The sequence below is a fragment of the Cricetulus griseus genome, chromosome 4 (assembly GCF_003668045.3).
Source record: "Cricetulus griseus strain 17A/GY chromosome 4, alternate assembly CriGri-PICRH-1.0, whole genome shotgun sequence".
NCBI lineage: Eukaryota > Metazoa > Chordata > Mammalia > Rodentia > Cricetidae > Cricetulus > Cricetulus griseus.
This window is the reverse complement of record NC_048597.1, coordinates 147,530,951-147,550,172: the sequence shown is the minus strand read 5'-3', so window position 1 is coordinate 147,550,172 and position 19,222 is coordinate 147,530,951. Positions and strand designations below refer to the sequence as shown.

At 45.9% G+C, this 19,222-nt stretch overlaps 3 protein-coding genes across 7 annotated transcripts in view; 2 read left to right on the top strand and 1 right to left on the bottom strand.

Annotated features, from left to right (window-relative positions):
- Fam118b (family with sequence similarity 118 member B) overlaps positions 1–3,972 on the top strand; it is a 48,791-nt gene extending 44,819 nt beyond the window's left edge. For both annotated transcript variants that reach the window (XM_027411779.2, XM_035443563.1), the window contains exons 7-8: positions 3,194–3,250; positions 3,458–3,972. In XM_027411779.2, the coding sequence (XP_027267580.1) occupies positions 3,194–3,250; positions 3,458–3,471 (71 nt within the window). In that variant the 3' untranslated portion in view covers positions 3,472–3,972. The remainder of the gene's footprint in view (positions 1–3,193; positions 3,251–3,457) is intronic.
- A 185-nt stretch (positions 3,973–4,157) lies between these two features.
- On the bottom strand, positions 4,158–9,951 carry Srpra (SRP receptor subunit alpha). Its single transcript, XM_027411775.2, has 14 exons — positions 9,763–9,951; positions 9,114–9,197; positions 8,680–8,843; positions 8,319–8,479; positions 7,912–8,068; positions 7,644–7,797; positions 7,365–7,453; positions 7,140–7,258; positions 6,933–7,019; positions 6,482–6,654; positions 6,175–6,388; positions 5,534–5,697; positions 5,353–5,451; positions 4,158–5,229 (listed from the first exon to the last, which is right to left on the bottom strand). The coding sequence occupies exons 1-14, from the start codon at positions 9,877–9,879 to the stop codon at positions 5,101–5,103; spliced, it is 1,911 nt and encodes a 636-aa protein (XP_027267576.1). The 5' UTR covers positions 9,880–9,951; the 3' UTR covers positions 4,158–5,100.
- A 213-nt stretch (positions 9,952–10,164) lies between these two features.
- Positions 10,165–17,246, top strand: Foxred1 (FAD dependent oxidoreductase domain containing 1). Of its 4 annotated transcripts, none has more exons than XM_035443561.1 (11): positions 10,165–10,356; positions 11,025–11,245; positions 12,038–12,166; positions 12,432–12,550; positions 13,577–13,671; positions 13,960–14,061; positions 15,205–15,281; positions 15,492–15,652; positions 15,805–15,934; positions 16,119–16,223; positions 16,453–17,246. In XM_035443561.1, exons 1-11 carry the CDS (start codon positions 10,272–10,274, stop codon positions 16,705–16,707), a joined length of 1,479 nt encoding a protein of 492 aa, XP_035299452.1. In that variant the 5' UTR covers positions 10,165–10,271; the 3' UTR covers positions 16,708–17,246. The 4 variants fall into 4 exon arrangements, with proteins under 4 accessions (XP_035299452.1, XP_027267578.1, XP_027267577.1 ...); XM_027411776.2 differs by having other exon boundaries at positions 10,167–10,356; positions 12,053–12,166; XM_027411777.2 differs by lacking the exon at positions 12,038–12,166.
- Positions 17,247–19,222: the final 1,976 nt, after the last annotated feature.

The following is a 19,222-nucleotide window of genomic DNA, read 5'->3' as shown; positions in this document are numbered from 1 at the left end:
ATGGCTGGAGGACCAAAAGGTCAAGGCCAGCCTGGGCACCATAGCAAGACTCCAGCTTCAGGTGGGGAAAACTTGGGAGATTTGGGGGAGGAATAAGGCCAAGTCTAAGATATGGTCATTCTAATTCACCTACCCAATTCTTTTTTGGTTTTTCTCTGTGTAGATTTGGAGTCTATCCTGACACTTGCTCTGTAAACCAGCCTGGCCTTGAACTCAGAGATCTGCCTGCCTCTGCCTCCCAAGTACTGGGGTTAAAGGCATGGGCCTTGGACCAACGCCCAGCTCACCCACCCAATTCTAAAAAATTTTCTTGCTGTTTGTTATACACTGTTGTTAAAGAACCTGGGTTTGAGCCAGGCGATGGTGGCGCATGCCTTTAATCCCAGCACTTGGGAGGCAGAGGCTGGTGGATCTCTGTGAGTTCGAGACCAGCCTGGTCTACAAGAGCTAGTTCCAGGACAGCCTCCAAAGCCACAGAGAAACCCTGTCTCAAAAACAAACAAATAAAAAAGAACCTGGGTTTGTTGGTAAGGTTTTTTTTGGGGGGGGGGGTTAGGGAGGGGGCTGTTGTCTTGTTTTTATTTTTTGAGACAGGGACTTGCTATATAGACCAGGCTGACCTCAAATTCAAGAGACCTCCCTGCCTCTGCACCCCCGACCCCCATGCTGGCCTTGAATCTACTATGTAGGCCAGGTTGACCTAGAACTCTGAATCCTGTCTCAACTTTACAAGTACCATGATTATATAAACACACACCACTATACCCCGCCTACCTCAAACTTTTATATATAACTTTATGTTGGTATTTTGCCTGCATCTATGTCTGTGTGAGGGTGTCAAAAGCCCTGGAACTGCAGTTATAGACTGGTATGTAAGCTGCCATGTGGATGCTGGGAATTGAACCCAGGCCCTCTGGAAGAGCAGCCAGTGCTCTTTACTGTTGAGCCATCTCTCAGCCTTACTTCAAACTTTTTTTTTTTTTAAGACAGGATTTCTTTGTGTAGCTTTGGAGCCTATCTTGGCACTTGCTCTGTAAACCAGGCTGGCCTCGAACTCACAGAGATCTACCTGCCTCTGCCTCCTGAGTGCTGGGGTTAAAGGCATTCGATACCACTGCCCAGCTTTGCTTCAAACTTTAATGAGTTTTTTTTTTTTTTTCCAATTTGAATGTATCTTAGATGACACATTAAAATACAGGTAATCTAGTACATTTCCCTAAATTTAATCATTCCCAGAGATGACTCCCAAGTAGAATTCTAATGTAGTAATAATTTCTTTTGAGTTAGGTCTTGGCAGTGCTTGGTAGGCTGAAGCGGATCTGTTGAGAGTTCTGGGCTAAAGCAGACTTGTTGTTTATTTAAAATGCTGTTATTATAACCAAACATTAAAGGCTTCAGGTACTCTTCCCCTCCCTCTCCAAAGGCTTAGAAAATACTTAGAAAGGCAAAGCTTTGAGCTTGTCTCTTTCATGAAATGATCTGCCATCTTCTTGAGGGAAATTTTTCTGGTATCCCTCAGTGTGCTAGACCTTTAGGCTGATGTTTGCAAACTGGGTTGGATTTTTCTCTTGCATGTGCTGATTACATAAACTAGAGACACATCCAAGCTCTAGTTAATTTGATTCTTTACTGGATCCTCTACCAGGAAAAGGTACTCTGTAAAACAACAATCTGGACAACAGTCCTTTGTATTGCACTCAATTTTATGTTAACATCCTGAATGTTGTAGAGTGGTGCAGATAGTTACTAGCTACCAGGCTCTCTAGAGTGGCTTTCCAGTTACCAGTTAAGAAGACATTCTGTTTATTTTTGTTTGCTTTGTTTTGGGAGACAGGGTTTCTCTTTGTAGCCCTGGCTGTACTCAGACTCAGGGATGTACCTCCCTCCTCCTCCCAAGTACTGGGATTAAAAACATACACCACCACTGCCCAGTCTATTTTTAAATCAAGAGTTTTTGATATGGCCATGGGACTCTCTATTGGAATTGCCTGTCAGGTAACCTCCAAGTTTAGCAGAGTAGTTTTTCTTGATTCTATGTGTAATCAAAACTGTCTTCCATCTATTATGCTTTAAGTGTCAGTCAATACATGCTGCTAAGAAGTCATCAAGGAGAACAGAAAAGTGTAAAGCATTACTATACCAGCAACTATTTTAGTATAATGCTATTTCAGTTACTTAACCAGTAACTGATTTAACCAATAACCAATTTCTGATTTAACCAATGCATTTTTTTTGTAAACAAAGTTTAGTCTTGTACACTTATAAAAATAAAATAAATGAAAACATGGGGTTTCAAAAACCCTATATTCTGTATTTGCCTGAAAATAGCTGTGTAGCCCAGGATGGCCTTGAACTCATGATCCTTCATCCTCACCCTCCTACATCACCATGACCTGCTTTGTTTTTATCAGTACATACATATTGACTACATGAAATGTAGCTAGTGAGACTGTGTGAGGTACAAAATTTTTAATTGCTGGGAATAAAGTAAGCAGCCACATTTTGTCTATGTAAAATGTTTGGGGGCTGAACACAGCTCAGCTGGGTAAGAGCTCTGACTGCACCAGAGGATCTGGGTTCAATTCCTAGTACCCGTATAGTAGTTCACAACCATCTGTAATTCCATTCCAGTTCTAACACCTTCTGGCTTCCTCAGGCACCAGCCATGAACATGGTGCAGAAACATAAATGCAGGCAAAATACTCCTACACATTAAAAAAAAAATTGTTTACAAGCAGTCTTGCAAAGTCTTACAAAGTAGTACACACCTAGAATTCCAACTACCAGGGAGGCCAGAGCTTAGAAGTTCTGGAGTTACAGCCTAATGTGGCAACAGTGACATCTATTCAGACAAAAACCAATCTTAGTGCAATAAGGAACTTACTGCTTCTATTTAGTACCTCATCTTGTGTCATTCCTAAATGTCATCTTTAGTTATACCCTGTGCCCTTAGCTCCCCTTAGTTTTCATTTTTGCCATTAATAGTTTTAGCTTTCCCAGGAACAGCAAAATGGCTATGGGTAAAGGCATTTTCTGCCAAGTTTGACGACATGAGTTCTATCCCTGCATTCCGCAGTGAAGAGAACCAACACCCAATAGTCCTGACTTGTACACTCGCACACAACACACACAAAATGTTTTTAAAAAGTTTCCCCTTCATCTAATTCCTATACCAATGTTCTGTTTTTAACAGGGATGGCAAGAGAAGGCCAGCTAAATGGTTCATCTGCAGCACACGGGGAAATAAGAGGTATACCACTTCCTATTCTGTCAGCAGAAAAATTTCCTAAAACTTTTAGATTGTGGAAAATCAAACTTTGCCTTTCCTACCAGTCTGACTTCTCTGAATCTGCTTTCTGAAAAACTTAGGACTGAGTGACTTATGTAAGCACCTGCAGCTTTAGATGCATAGACTTGCTTTGTGTGACTTCATTCTCTTCCTTTTGTTTCCCCATAGGCTGTAGTACATGAGCAAGCTGGAAAAATCACCATTAGACCACGCAGTGGGGCCTTCCTGTGGATGTGTTTAACAAGCAAACATACAAGAACTCAGCACAGCTCCCAGGAAGTACCAATACCCACAAGTTGAAGCTTGGGGTAGAATTGGGTCGCGGTGTTGCACCTTCCCTTCATGCTGGCTGTTTGATACTCTGCTGCCTGGTCCAATTTAATACCCAATGACATCAGGGCCCAATGCAGCCCCTACCTACCCCAAGGCTGGACATGCTTATCTACACAGCAGACCAATGTGATGGGACCTAGATATGGCTGCAGCTCTGCAGGACTTGGGGAGCAAGAAGTCATGGAGTCAGTGTGGGCTCTTGTTGCAGTTTTGTACTCTACTTGGTTTTTTTCAATTGAGCTTATGGCCTTTTTAAAACATGACTTGAAGCTCTAGTTTTCTAGATCTTTTACAGTGTACAGTATTTTACATAACTGAGCTGTATTAAAAGCTTGTTCATTTACTTGCCAGGGCCGTGGCTCTACTTTAAAGAGTAAACTTGCATTCTATTTTCATCTTAGGCAGGGTGATCTTTCTGAGGACAAGCACTTGTCTCCTCAGAGCACTGTTAGTTCCTGTCATGTCCTTCTTGCCAAAAAGAAGCCCAAGAACTAGCTGGTATGAGTTAGCATTTTAGAATAATATAGACCTAAGAGGCAATTTCTTTATGAAATTTATTTTCTTATATAAATTATGTATTTCTCTGGGCAGACAGCCTTCACCTTATTGCACTAGTAGCACATCTGTAATACCGAACTACAGGACAAGTCTTAACAAGAGGTTTGTGTTCTTCAACGTAGCACTTGTCTACCAGGCACTGTAGAAGAGGATGAGGAAAAGCTAGGACCCGCTCAGGAGGTGGGGTGGGGTACAGGACAACTTTAACCCTTCTGACTAGTTTTCTCCCAGGAAGGTAAACATGCAAAGCTTACATCTGGATTCCGGGAGCAGGGACAAGTTGGAAGGCAACTTAGCTCCCTTTGTTTCTAAGTGGGCACTCACCTTTCACTCATTTGTAACAAGGCCTAACTGATGCTTTGGGGCAACAATCAGGTATAGAAGTTCATCATCAGATTTAGAATTAGCAGCAATTAAGGACCACCATCACTGCCACAGTGAGGTGGCTGTCACCCTGGCACCAGGAACCCGAAAGCTGTATATTTAGAGAGAAGTGCCATTAAGACCCAGAGCTGGCTCTGGAAGTAACCCAATAGAGCTGGGACTTCAAACTGCTCCTTATCTCAGATGGCTCTGTGATCACACTAGTTAGCAATACTCCAGGTATTGGGTTTTCCAACCATTGGTCAAAGCTATGATACTGAATCTGTAGGCAGAGTGAAGGAGATGCCTGAGCAGGAAGAGGGGAGGCTTGTGGTAAGGGTGGGTCATCAGGCAGTGATTGTAACATGATTAGGCCCTCCTTGCAGGAGGTAGAGCTGAACATGAAGTAGGGTTAGGAGCTGCAAGTCTCCAAAGCTCTCCTCACTCTGCCTTTGTACTACACTGAAGACAAGTTGCTCACATACTCTAAAGCACATTCTTGATATAGGAATGGGGACATGGGGCAAGCGGCGATTTGGTATTAGGCAAGAGCCACATTAAGCCTTCATGAGAGCAGCCACCACAGCCTTAGCGTTTAGACTGCGTAGGTCACAGTAGGTCTGGCCAGTGCCCACAAAGACGATGGGTTTGCTTGTAATGTATGTCATAGAAATAGCAGCTCCCACCTGAGGAAGAAAAAAAGGATGGCAATCAGCTCAAGCCCTGTCCACACTAAACGCCCCAGCTTCCTTTTGTAAAGAGGCCCATTCCTCCTTCCAGTCTTATTATCCAGTGTCATCCACCTTTACCTTGTCATCAATGGTGTCAAATTTGGTAAGAACAATACCATCAATAAGCCGAGGTGTTTGAGCCATAGAATGGTCAGCCAAGGCTCTGTTGAACTTGACCTAAAAAGGGAAAAGTAACGTTAAGAACCCATCTAATTTGCCAAAATTTAAGTTGTGAAGAGAACTAGGCTCAAGCCCTCACCAGCTGATCCACGGCTTCATTGCCTACTAAGGCCTCCCCCACAAACAGCACCAAGTCAGGTGTATTGACAGTAATGAGTTTTGCCAGGGCAGTCATCAGGGGGGCATTGTCTTGCATGCGGCCAGCTGTGTCCACCAGCACCACATCAAAGCCTTGGTTACGTGCTAGAGAGAGAAAAATAGTCAACTTCGAGAACACAACTGTCACTCATACTCACTGCCAGCTTGTGAAGATTTCCTACTCTGGCTATGTGAAAAGCCACTCAACTGTCACTCATACTCACTGCCAGCTTCTTGAGACATTCCAGTCTGGCATTTGAAAATCCTATCCTGTTTACTTACTTCGGACTCTGGATTTAGTTACAAGGTAATGTAAGAAAAAACCTGTCCTATTCTTGGCCACCACCAAAACCGTTCAGGGAAAGGATATAATTAGGATAAAGGTGACCACATCCAGGTCTGGTTAAGATACACAAGCTTTTTTCCCTTCAACTGCATACATTACCACCCCAAAACATCACTCACACAAGTAACTTCTCTGACTTCTCTGGTGACCATGTGCTAACTTTATAGTAATCTAAATCTGCAAATTCCCAGGGAACACAGAAAGACATAAGCCCCCTTGGTCCCCATACACTGTACCAAAAGCAATGGCTTCCATGGCAATGCCAGCAGCGTCCTTGCCATAGCCTTTTTCAAACAACTGCACCATTGTACGACCACCATGCTTCTCAGGGGGATGGAGGGCAGTCAGACGCCGGGTGTGTGTACGAAGTTGCTCAACAGCCCCAGCCCGAAAAGTATCACAGGCAGCAATGAGGACACTGAAGCCATTCTCTAAAAGCCAGAAGGAAATCTGCGAAAAAGTTAAGAAAACTGTCACGTAGAACCAGGACTCTAAAGCACAGGGTAAAAAAATAAAAGCAGCAGGCTGGGGATCTGAACTGACCTTGGCAAGATTAGTAGACTTCCCCACACCATTAACACCACAGAAGGTGACAACATAAGGGCGCTGGCGACGTTGGGCATCCATGATATCTCGGAGCATGTCTACGCGACGCTGTGGCTGCAGAATCTGTACCAGAGACTCCTGTAGAGCTTGCTTGACTGTGGAAGTCACAGCTTAAAAGGGACATGGAGAGAGATTCAGTAAGAAAACCAAGTATACTTGATGTCCAACATCTTTCTGATCTAACAGAATTAAGACAATGCAGGTTTTACTTCCCCAAGAATTCAGACCATACTGTTCTAATTACTTTATTGGCTCATTTAACTAACCTGTTAAGTTCTAAAGATTGTTCTATCATTGAGGTTTAGAAATTAAGATGTTTGCCAAAAGGCACATACCCAAGTGGTTTGACTGTATGCATGGGCACTTTATCACTTGTGCAGACACTTACTGCTGAATGTCCCCATCACTTTCCCTTCCAACTTGTTGGCAACAGATTCACAGAGCTGGACAGCAATATCTGCAGCCACATTCTTAGCTGAGAAGAGATGGACAGCTCTCTGTTAGCAGTGATCACTTCTCAGAATACAGCTTGGAAAATGGTTCTAAACATAATCAACTCCATGCCACATAAATCAGCCCAGTCCTCCAAACTCACCAATGAGATGATCACGCATCTTGTCTAGCACAGACTCCATGTCTTCACGACTTAAGCTCTTGGAACCCACAAGGCCCTTCAGCATCCCAAACATGCCACCCAGAGCTCCCTTGGTAGCACTACAAGCACAGAAGGTCACAAATTTGCATAAGGTCAGCAGGCAGGAGGTAATGGCTCATCAATACTTCAGCCATCCATACCACCTCCCACCTGAAATCTTTGTACCTAGGTTTGGTGTTTTGAGTGGCCCCTTCATCATCTGAGCTGCTGCAATCCAGATCTTGAAGCTGCCCCCCAGGCCCAGTTCCTCGGATCTGGAGGACATGGGAAAGGAATGAGATAGGGATCAGGGAACACTAATAGCTGAGGTAAAGGTCCCGTGTCAACATTGTCTGAGACTTTAAAGAAACCCCAAATATAATTCACTCCTCTCTCAAATCCAGGTATACCCTCCAACTCTTTCTGGTTAATGGTGACCTTTGCTCTGATCTTTATGCCTCTTACCAAGTTGATATCTTCTGACAGAGCAGCCTCTGGAGTTCCATTGGTGGTGGGAGCACTGTAATCCAAGACTTCCTTGTTGGCACAGCCACCTAGTTCCCAAACCCGGGGTGCCTTTTTGCCCTTCTCCTTTGGAGTATCTGACTTTGTAGACTTGCTGCAAAGGGTCATGAGAAAAGGCTATGGTTGAAAAGTAGGAAAGAACATAAGAAAGGACAGTTCCCTGAGTTCTAACACAGCTAGGTAACAGTCACCGGAGAGACCGACTAACCTCGATTTGTCCAGACCCTTCCCATGCTTCTGAATGAACTCCTCTCGCTTCCTGCGTATCAGCTCCTCTTTGGAAAGTTCTCCATTCTCAGGTCCCACTGGGAGACCTGACTTTTCTGCAGGGGCTGTTTTGCTAGTAGCCAAAGGGCCATCAGAACCTGTTAAGGAAAACCTCACTGGAGGAAAAAGACACACAAGCCTCAACCACCCAGATGACTACAATTCTTCCAAATCCTTAAGAGCAAAATTGGACCAAACACCTTGAAGATCATAGGGCTACAAGGAGATGACAGGATGGTGATCATTTAGATTGAGGGAGGCAAAAGTGACAAAAGGGGCACCACCGACCTTCATAGCACCATCTTAACACCTTTTATGGCCTAGCATGTTCAGGAAGCTCAAACACACCTTCCTTTTTGGCCCCCTTTTTTTTGTTGTTTTTTGTTTTTTCCTTGGTCTTTTCACCCCGTGTTTCAATCATGGACCTCACGGGTTTCTTAGATTTTTCAGAATCTTCAAATTTCTTCATGGTAGTGGGAGCACGGATCTTACTGCTCTCCTCTGCCTCACTATAGAGAAAAGAGAATGGTTGGTCTTTCTGCCCACATATTGGGGGGGGGGGGGAATGACTCCAAAAAAAGGTCCCACGTATCAAAGGGACTATCAGAAATGAACTACAAAATGTGGCTACTTTGAATTTATAAGTTAATATTGTTGAGGGCACTCATCAAATCATGAACATTGGTTTTAAAGAAGGGAAGCCTCTCACCGAAGGAGCCGAAGGAAGTCATTCTGGAAATCAAAAGTGCCATTCAATAGACTTAAAGCACTTTGTTGTTGGATCTCTGTGCGGTATTTATCCCGAAACAGCCGGTGTACATCATCTATCAATTTGTCTACATAGGTCAGTGTGAGGATCTTCTGAAAGCCAACCTGTTCATGGAAGGAAACAGGGCCAATAGAGCTCCTTACATGTCACCCCAGAATGGAAGGAGGGCCAACTCAAGCCAGGCCTCCAGAGATAGGTTTCCCATCCTGAGAGGTAGTCAAGCTTCCCACCTTGCCCAGTTGCTTGCTTTCTCCCCTTCACATTCCAATTTTTTTAAAATCTATTACTTCATTACATACACAATACAGTTAATTGGGTTCATCAATGGGGTTTTGTTGAGAACAACTTGTCTTTCTAGCATACCCTTTACTTACCACAAACACCAGCTCAAACTGGTTGTCCAGTTTATACTTGAGTGTGAGGGCCTCATGGGTGAATGAGTTGTTACCTCCCCGTTCCTGCAAAAAAGAGTGTTTCACCAGTCAGGCTATCCACAGCAAAACCAGACTTTGAACTACGTTTGGGCAATAACCAGATAATATACTGGCCTCAGCAAGGGAGTACAGGGACATTTCTCTCTAGCACCCTGCCACGGAGGTGGTAGACACCAAGTTGGGGCAAAGGGTAAAAGTTGGGAGAGAGGCATGACACGTGGGAGTCAGAAGATAAACAATCAGATCTTCTAGCAGCTGTGAACCATTAAATGCTCCTAAAAGGTTTTCTCTCATCCACAGTCTCACCCAGCCTCAAAACAACAGAAAACCAAGCTGCCCCGGGTGAGAGGAAAGACGAATAAAGTCCCATAAGAAATAGGAATAAGGCCACTGCCCCAGATTCTGGAGGCGTGGGGGGCGTCGTAAAGTTTCAGGATACTATGATGCCAGGCAAGGAGGTCGAGTCTAGGTGGCCAGTAAGCGGTCAGTTTGAGGAGGGCAGGGCGGAAGGCGCGGGGTGATTACTGGAAGGGGGGCTACAGACTGGCTCTGAGGGACAGCCCGGAGTTCTACCCCGCGGGGGTGGTACCTGCAGCAGTACGGAACGAATCAACGCGTTCACGGGCCCGGTGCACGAGTCGCTCACGCCCTGGAAACACCATAGCACAAGCCCGCCCTTCGAGAAGATGGTGAAGAAATCGAGCATGGCGGAAGCGGGAGAAGACTTGGGGCCGAAGCCGGCACCGGGAACTCGGGCCGCGTCCGCCGCCGCTTCCTGCTGCGCCAAGCGCGGGACACGTCACACCAGCAGCCCCCGGAAACTGGCTCAGCCGCACTTCCGCTGCGAGCCGCCGGGGTCCCACCCCCTCCCCGCCCAGGGCGCGCGGGACTGACGTAAACGCAAGACTGGCCAATAGCAGGTGTGGGCGGGGTGCCAGGGAGCTGGCTCCCTATAGCGTGAAGGGGTGCGGTCTGAAGGGCAGTGCTGGCTAAAAGGCCTATTTGCGTCACTCCCTGGTGGCGCGCAGCGATGACTGGAAGGACTGGAGTTGGGTTGAGCAGCACTTCAAGCTGAAAGAAGCCGGGCTCTGTAAGGCCATGTTTCGCAGAGTGCTGCGGCTTGGCTTGACCCCGGGCCGCCCAAATCGGGGCCTACGCACACGCAGAGGAGGATTTATTCTGGGTAAAGCTGAGGGCAGCAGAGAGTATGCTATACAGAGTGGTTCTGGGGTACCCTTAACCTCCACATATGTGACCTTCAAGGTTTGACAGCCTCATGCTGGCGAGACAGCGAGTTAGGTGGGGGAAAGGGTAGGCTCGCCTGCTAGAGGTTAAAGAGCCAAGGCAGGTATATGGATCTCAAGGAGGCACTTCCCAAAGGACAGTTCCATATAAATGGAAGCTTGCTGGTTTTAATGGATATTAAGAATAAGGGACCATATAGAGGTGACTAGCTTAGAAAGCTGTGCGGTGTGGAGTATACTAGGAACTGGTGCTCCCTGGGCCTGGGATACCTGAGCGGAGATTACTGTGCAGTTGAATATCTGAGAATGGGGTTCAGGAGGGAGAGAGGTCCTGCAGGAGTTAAATATGAGTCACCTATCTTGTCCTGGGAAATAGAAAGTGTAATTTTAAGAAGTCGAACCTTTCAATGCTAGAGGAGATTCATAATAGTGAGGACTGATGAGACAAAGACCAAACAGCAAAGCAGTTACAATTCTACTGTGTGTTGTGACTTATGAGAAAGTCTGACATTGGGGATGTGCCAACCCACACGTCTTTCAGCTCATCTTTTCCTGTGCCCATCCTCTAACTGCACATGGTCCCTCTAACTGTACCTATGTCCTGCAGACTGGGATGCAAAGGTGTCTGACTTTAAGAAGAAGATTGAGTGCATGCTGCCCGGAAAGCAATGGGGAATGCCATATGACACCAGCTACTTGCCCCCAAAACAGTCGGATGTGGTCATCATAGGAGGTGGGATCCTTGGTCTGTCTGTGGCCTTTTGGCTGAAGAAGATGGAAAGTAGTCGAGGTGCTATTCGGGTGCTGGTGGTGGAACAAGACCACACGGTGAGGTCAGGGAGTAGGGTAGTCATCTTATTGAAGACAAAACCTGTAAAAGTTTAAAGGGTAGAGATTGTGCTTTGGGCCTTGAGAAATAGTCCCAGATTCTTCCTCCAAGAAGAACCTAGACAATAAGACTGTTTTGTTGGGGGAGAGGAAGACTTGTTTAAGCTCTTTGAAGACAGGATCTCAATATACAGCCCAGGCCACCCTTGAACTCAGCATCTTCCTGTCTCAGCCTCCCAAGTGCTGGAATTACAAGTGTGCTTCAGCATATTTGCCTTGGCTTTTGCTTATAAAAGCCGATTCCATAGTGATTGTACTTCAGTGTCTGAATGTCTGTCCTAACTTGTATTTGTCCTAGCTTGTATTTGGGCTACTTACTAGTGTAAACAGCTTCCTCTGCCTTCTTTTAGGCTTTATTTTTTTCTGAGGTCTTGGTTTTTCTTGTTTCAATTGGCAGTTAGCTGCAAATCTCATATCTGTCTTCATTATATCCTCTCAGTTTTGTAAACTATTTTGTGAATTTGTTGCAGGTTAACTTCCTACCCTTGAACTTCCAGGCCATTACTATTTTGTTCTATTATGTCCAGCCCCATGAAACAATTAACTTCTGCTCAGTTCATCTACCACGGTTGATTTAAAACACTATGTTTATCTTTGAGCTGTGGGGTGACTTGCATACAGGTTTACACATCCTTACTCCTTGAGAAAGGTTTCCCTTTAAGTTTAGATGTGTAACTGAGAGTTTCCATTGCAGGGTTCCATTACACACGACATCATGACAGTCTACCTCAGTTTTTCTTTTCACAGTATTCACGGGCTTCCTCCACAGGGCCTTCTGTGGGAGGGATTTGGCAGCAGTTTTCTGTGCCTGAGAATGTCCAACTCTCCCTCTTTTCAATCAACTTTCTACGGAACATAAATGTACGTACAGTGAGATTTTAGGGGTTGGGGTAGGGAGCCCTTCTTTAGTATAAAGAACAGAAGCCTAGCTGGCAAGAGGACCCAAGGAGAAGTAGTGTTAGAGGCAGAAAGACATTGTGATCCTTGACTGTCTTCCAGTGTTGGTGCCTAGAGAAGGGTTTATCCTGATCTGGGGTACTGACCCTAGAAGCTGTAGTGAGAAGGCCAGGAAGCCCCCCCCCCTTTATGCCAGCCTCTTTGGAAAGCAGCTTTTCTTTGTACACAGGAATACCTAGCTGTAGTGGATGCTCCTCTTGTGGACCTCCAGTTCAACCCCTCAGGCTGTCTCTTGCTAGCTTCAGAAAAGAATGCTGCCACCTTGGAAAGCAATGTGAAAATGCAAAGGTGGGTGCCTAGCACTTCCCTGAGCTGCTTCTTGGCTTACATACTTGATGAACTCCTGTACCAAGTTAGAAATGGGAAAGCTGAAGGTGATGTCACAGGAACCTCCTTTCCACTAGCTCATATTATCAGGAAAGATGACCTATTCAGATCTTCAAGGCCCTTAAGGAGTGCTATAACCCAGTCACAGACAGAATGTGGTTCCTACATTTACCAGATCATAACATCGATGGAGGATACATCCTAAACCTAACAAACCAGAATCTCTAGGGAGTGGCCTGGGGACTGGGCTTCGAACAAGAATCCTAATTTTATATAGTTCAGATAGTAAATATTTTAGGTTTTGCTTGTCACTTTATCTCTGTCACAACCTGTCTGCTCTGCCATTATAGCACAAAAGCAACCCCAGACAAAAAATACCAATAATGGAGTGTGGTCCATATTTAAGTAAGCAGCAGCTTGGCTTTAGTGTGTGAGCCTCACATCAGTTAAGGGTTGGGCACCTTTGTGATATGTTATGCACAGGCTCTCTTCTGACATTCTATAAACCTCACTAGTTACACCAGATAAATGTTTGCAGATGCTAACTCATTTAATCAGAACATACCATTTTACATGTTGGGAAACTAACACAAGATCTAGTAAAGCTGGCAATGTGTCTCAGTTTAAACTAGACACTGGCTTATAGGAGTGTTTCTTAGCACTTTCATTCCCCAGCCAGTAAGTGTTCCAGAGGCGACATCCATTCTGAGGGACAGGGTTGTATTAGGCAGTAGAGAAGAAAATATTTTACAGGAAATGGAATAGGTTCCTTACAATGTTGTACAAAGAGGTGGAGTAGAGTGGGGCAAGAAGGAGTTTAGAATTCTAAAGCAAGACAGGAGTGTAGAGAAAGATGAGCTTTCACATTCAGCAGTCAGGAGAAATGGGGTCATTTGGGGTTGAGAGTGCTATCAGTGAGCTGGACTTCCATCTCATGGACTATATGTACCCCTAACACATTAACTGAGATGCACGCATTTCTCTTAGGCAGGAAGGAGCCAAAGTCTGTCTGATATCTCCTGAGCAGCTACAGAACAAGTTTCCTTGGATAAACATAGAAGGAGTGGCTCTGGCGTCTTATGGTGAGATTCACGTGAGAAACACAGGGCTTTCCTGAAGATAGGGACTGACGGGCTCCTTGGGTTGGAAGTCTCAGTGTGCCTTCTCCACACTGAAGGAGGACCACTTTCCTCCTGAACTACAGGGCCTGTCCCAGACTATGCTACTTCTCTGGCCTTCAGAATGACTAGATTCCAGTACAGTTGGTCAAGATGACCTTCCCTGCGTCTAAATCCCTGAAAGTGTATGGGTAATACAGTAGGAAAAGAAGGGTCCTGCTGCTTCATGAATTTTCTTTTTCCTTATGTCAGGGATGGAGGATGAAGGTTGGTTTGATGCCTGGTCTCTGTTCCAGGGTCTTCGTCGAAAGGTCCAATCAATGGGAGTCTTACTCTACCAGGGAGAGGTGACACGTGAGTTCAAAGTCTTGTTCCCTCAGCTTATGTTTTGCGTCCAGGACAAGGCCTAGACCAGGCTTTGCCTTTTTGCTCACAGATCACCCAGGGTTGGTGTAAGAGGCTGTCTTCTGTGAGAGGGGCTACTGCTAAACAGTTCAGCTTTCTCCTCACTACACTGCCCCATTCCTGTGTGGCCAAGTTCATTCTGGTTTCTTGATGTCTGTTCACTTGGGTGTCTATGGGAAAGCACTTATCCTTCCCATCTTCTTTCCTTGAGAAATCAGTGTTGGTTGTGAAGCTAGGAATGTAGCTGTTAGTGGGGTTCTTGCCTAGCAAGCATGAAGCCCTGTGATCCATCCCCCTAGATTATATCCCCAGCATCACAAAAACTGGGCACAGTGGTAAATGCCTTTAATTCCAGAACTCTGGAGGTACAGGCATGAGAATCAGAAGTTCAGGGTCATCCTCCACTACGTAGCAAGTCTGAGGCTAGTCTGTGAAACTCGAGACCCTTTTTCAAAAGAAACCAGTGTGATCCCCATTTCCCTCAAGGACTTGTGTGTGTCTGTGTCTTACTGTTCTATTGCTTTCAAGAAACACCATCACCAAGACAACTCTTATTAAAGAAAGAATTTAATTAAGGGCTTGCTTACAGCTTCAGAGGGGTAGTCCATTATCTACATGGTGGAAAGCATGGTAACAGGCAGGCAGGCATGGTTCTGGAAAAGTAGCTGAGAGCTAGATTCTGATCCACAGGCAGCAGGCAGGGAGAGACACTAGGCCTAGTGTGGGCTTTTGAAACCTCAGTGTCTATCCCCGGTGACACACCTCCTCTAACAAGGACACGCCTCCTCATCCTTCCCAAACAGTTTATCAACTGGGGAGTGTGTGTTGATGACAATAGAACATGAGAATAGAACCCAGGGTCTCATACATGTTAAGTATATGCTCTACCACTGAGCTAACCTAGAAGACTTATTTTTTGTTTTGTTTTATTGTTTTGTTTTTTGAAACAGGGTTTCTCTGTGTAGCTTTGTAGACCAGGCTGGCCTCGAACTCACAGAGATCCACCTGCCTCTGCCTCCCAAGTGCTGGGATTAAAGGTGTGCACCACCACCGCCTGGCTAGAGGGCTTATTTTTTAATTTCTTTTCTACAGGTTTCATCACTTCATCTAGACAAATGGAGACCACAAGTGGGGAACAGGTAGTCTTGAGAAGGATCCACGAAGTCCAGGTAAGTGCCAAGGTCCAGGGTGCTCCTTCCTATAGGAGAGGGGCAAGAAGAGTGATACTCTGCCCGCTACCCAGTACTGATAGTTAGGCTCAGGAGGAAATAAACCTCTCTCTCAGGGTCCACTGTGTCAGTGTCATCTGCCATGCAAACCCCCCCCCCCACACACACACACACCCCAGCCTCCTACTTCTTATCCTCTGTTGCTTATAGGTAAAAATGAACAATAGCCTGGAGTATCAGCCAGTGGAGTGTGCTGTAGTGATCAATGCCGCAGGAGCCTGGTCTGGGCAAGTTGCAGAGCTGGCTGGTATTGGGAAGGGACTGCCTGGCACCCTGCAGGGCACCAAGCTACCTGTGGAGCCAAGGAAAAGGTAGCTACCCTTAGGGCAGCTAAAGATGAGAAAGAAATGATACAAAAGTTTAGGATGGGTTTGTGTGTGTGTGTGTGTGTGTGTGTGTGTGTGTGTGTGTGTGTGTGTAGTCTGGACAGAGGGTTGGTGTTATTTTTGCAATGTCTTAACAGGTATGTGCACTTATGGCACTGCCCCCAGGGACCAGGTCTGGAGACACCACTGGTTGCAGACATCAATGGTGTCTATTTTCGACGGGAAGGATTGGGCAGTAACTACCTAGGTGGCTGCAGCCCCACTGAGGTAAATTAAGTTATAAGGAGCCATAGACAAGATACCATTAAAGAGGCAAGCCTTTTGGGGGGCCCTGTGTTGTCATTGAAGTTAGAACTGGAATCCACAGAAAGGATTGATTTATAGGAATCAGGTCTGGGTTTTCCCTCATATTACAAGCAGTATATAAGCCTTGCCTCTACCTCTCACTTAGGAGGAAGAACCAGACCCAACAAATCTGGAAGTGGACCATGATTTCTTCCAGAACAAAGTGTGGCCCCATTTGGTCCAGAGAGTGCCATCTTTTAAGACTCTAAAGGTAACTAACAGGGAATAATTGTTCCTGTTGGGCTTGGGAATCAAACAGTATGGATGATACTGGAGCATCTTGGTCCCTTTGACCTGTTGTGTTCCTGCCACATAGCAACCACTGAGGATGTGGATCTGTCCCATCCCATGAACCCTTTAGCAGCTGATCCCTGAGCAAGGGTATGGGTTGAGCATTCCTGTGGCTTTGCTAAAAACCTCAACATCTTTTGCACCTGCAGGTACAGAGCAACTGGGCTGGCTATTATGACTACAACACTTTTGACCAGAATGGCGTGGTGGGCCCCCACCCACTAGTTGTCAACATGTACTTTGCTACGGGCTTCAGTGGTCATGGACTTCAGCATGCACCTGGCATTGGTCGAGCTGTGGCAGAAATGGTACTAGAGGGCCAGTTCAAGACCATTGACATGAGCCCCTTCCTCTTCAACCGCTTTTACTTAGGAGAGAAGTTACAAGAGTACAATATCCTGTGAGTGTGAAAACTCTTCACAGTGACTGTGCTGCCCTAACCTCTCCAGGACTATGTCGGGGCTGCATCCCTTTCTTCACCATCCTCTAAGCCAGGCCACTTTTCCCCAGTGGCTCTGGACATGGGATGAACAATAGGCACAGAGATCCAGGCCAATGGAAAGTGATAAAATGGGACCCTGGGACTGATTGTAGCCCATCATCCAAAACAGTTCTGCTGGCGTCCTAGGCATGGGGCCCAGGACTGGCCTCCTTCCTCCTTTCTGACCTTCTGGTCAGAGCCCAGGCACACAGTTTTCTAGGATTGCCTGGCCCAAATTTATTGAGTCATTTGTTAATCTATTCTTCAGCCGGGCAGTGGTGGCTTATGCCTTTAATTCAGCACTTGGGAGGCAGAGGCAGGTGGATCTATGTGAGTTCTAGACCAGCCTGGTCTACAAAAGCTAGTTCCAGGATAGCCTCCAAAGCCACAGAGAAACCCTGTCTCGAAAAACCAAAAAAAAAAAAAAAAACCTATTTTCAATCAATATATGTGATTAACCCATTCCCTCTGGTCTTGTGTTCTGTTTCCTTCTCTTATGGTAGCAGCTTTTGACGCATCGTGCCATTAACAAGGCAGCCTCATCCTCTTGGGAGTGTTTCTTAGATCCCCCGTGGGAGGCATCCTGTTTGTAAGCTAGTATCCGCTATCCCCGAGTTCTACAGAAACCAATGGTTCTAGAGGGGGAAATGGGAACGTTCATGTAGTCAACTTACAAAGCCCCAGCTTCAGACTACCAGCATTCAATCTATAGCAGAATTCAAAGTGGCATTCTGGCTGGGTTGTGGAGAGAAAGAAGAGCCAAGGTCTGAAAAGTCACTCTAAGAAGCCTGGATTTCATCTCGGCAGAAGCCCAGCAGGAGAATTTTAAATAGGAAGACATCATCAGATTTTCCTTTTAAAAATCTCCCTCTAGCTAAGGGTGGCGGTGGTGCACACCTTTAATTCCAGCATTCAGGAGGCAGTGGCAGGAGGAGCTCTGTGAGTTTGAGGACAGCCAGGTCGGTCTACAGAGCTAGTTCTAGGACAACCAGGGCTACACAGAGAAACCCTGTCTCAAACAAATAAAAAATATCCCCCTGGCTAAGGGTACAGCCTGGTGGCAGAGTGCTTAGCATGTGGATGGCACTGGGTTTGACCCTCAGCACCAACACAAGGGAACCTGGGGGAAGTCACTGGTTCCCTTGTAGAGAACAGATTCAGATAGCAAGGCAGGAAACAGGTTCTAGACTGAGGCTGTTGCAGTCCATATAGCACATAACAGTCACGGGAAACACAGGGAGCAATGTAGTGACACTGACAACATGAAATGGAGTCAGTATTTCCTAGTTTTTGGCTAAACAGCCAAATGGTACCATGTTTCTTACAGAAACGACACAGGGAAGAAGAGCAAAATGAGTAATCTGGTGTGGGACATGCTGAGAGGAAAATGACTATGGGAGGTATAATGGGTCACTGGATTAAATGCGGTGGGCAGTCTAGGTTGTAAAGACTTGATAAAACAGCATCATCAATGGAGAGCCAAGAGTTAGGGACAACACACAAAAGCTGGAGGGACCCCCATGGCATTCAGAGAAAACCAGATGAATGCTGCAGTGACCCGTGAGGCAGGAGAAAACCCAGGAGTGTAGAATCATGAAAAACAAGAAGTAGGCACCAGAATGAAATGCCACATGCCAGCTGGGTTCAGCACCTAGCAGGTCAGTGGTGACGAGGGAATGCAGTTTAAGGTGTAGACGGTTGCAGAAGAGTGAACTAGAGTAGGGCTTCCTGGGAAAATGGCTCCATTAAAAGTCCGTTGGAGAGAATGAAAAGCAAAAGAACAGAGGTAGACATCATATAGGAGAGGGCACAGGAGAGATGGGCCAGCTGGAAGTATAAGGTCTGTGTGTGACTTGGGCAAAAGATAGGCACAAGACAAATAAGCAAAAGGAAAGCTATCAGCAGGTAGTGCTGAAATATTAGAAGGGAACATAGTGCACAGGCTTCAGATGCTAACAGAACTAGTCAGTCCAGAGAATTGCTTAGCTCTTTAGGTGCCCTATAGTGATTTCAGTATAGCTATCATAGTCTAAGGGTCCAAAGAAATAGGTGCTATAATCATTAATGCCTAAGGAATCCTCTGCTCCTGCAGAACTTTAATTTGATCCTATGGGAAACCTTTATGGGAATGCAATTACATCTGCCTTGCCGTTTACGTGAGGAGCTAGACCAAGCCCTCATCTTTGCCCCAATCCCAGCCATCCCAGAGCTTGCCCTGTACTCTGAGTGCCCATCTATGCATTCCTGCTGGACCCCAAAGGACCTCCCCTGGCCCCAGGGAGTCTATACTGCAATGAGAGGTAGGGGCAAGGCAATGGGATTTCTGGGAAGGATTGGGGAGGGCAGAATTTAAAAAACTGGTTCAAAATGCCGTTTGGGCCTGACAACTAAATTTCAATCCCAAGAATCCAAGTAAAAAAAGCAGGATGTGGTTGCGT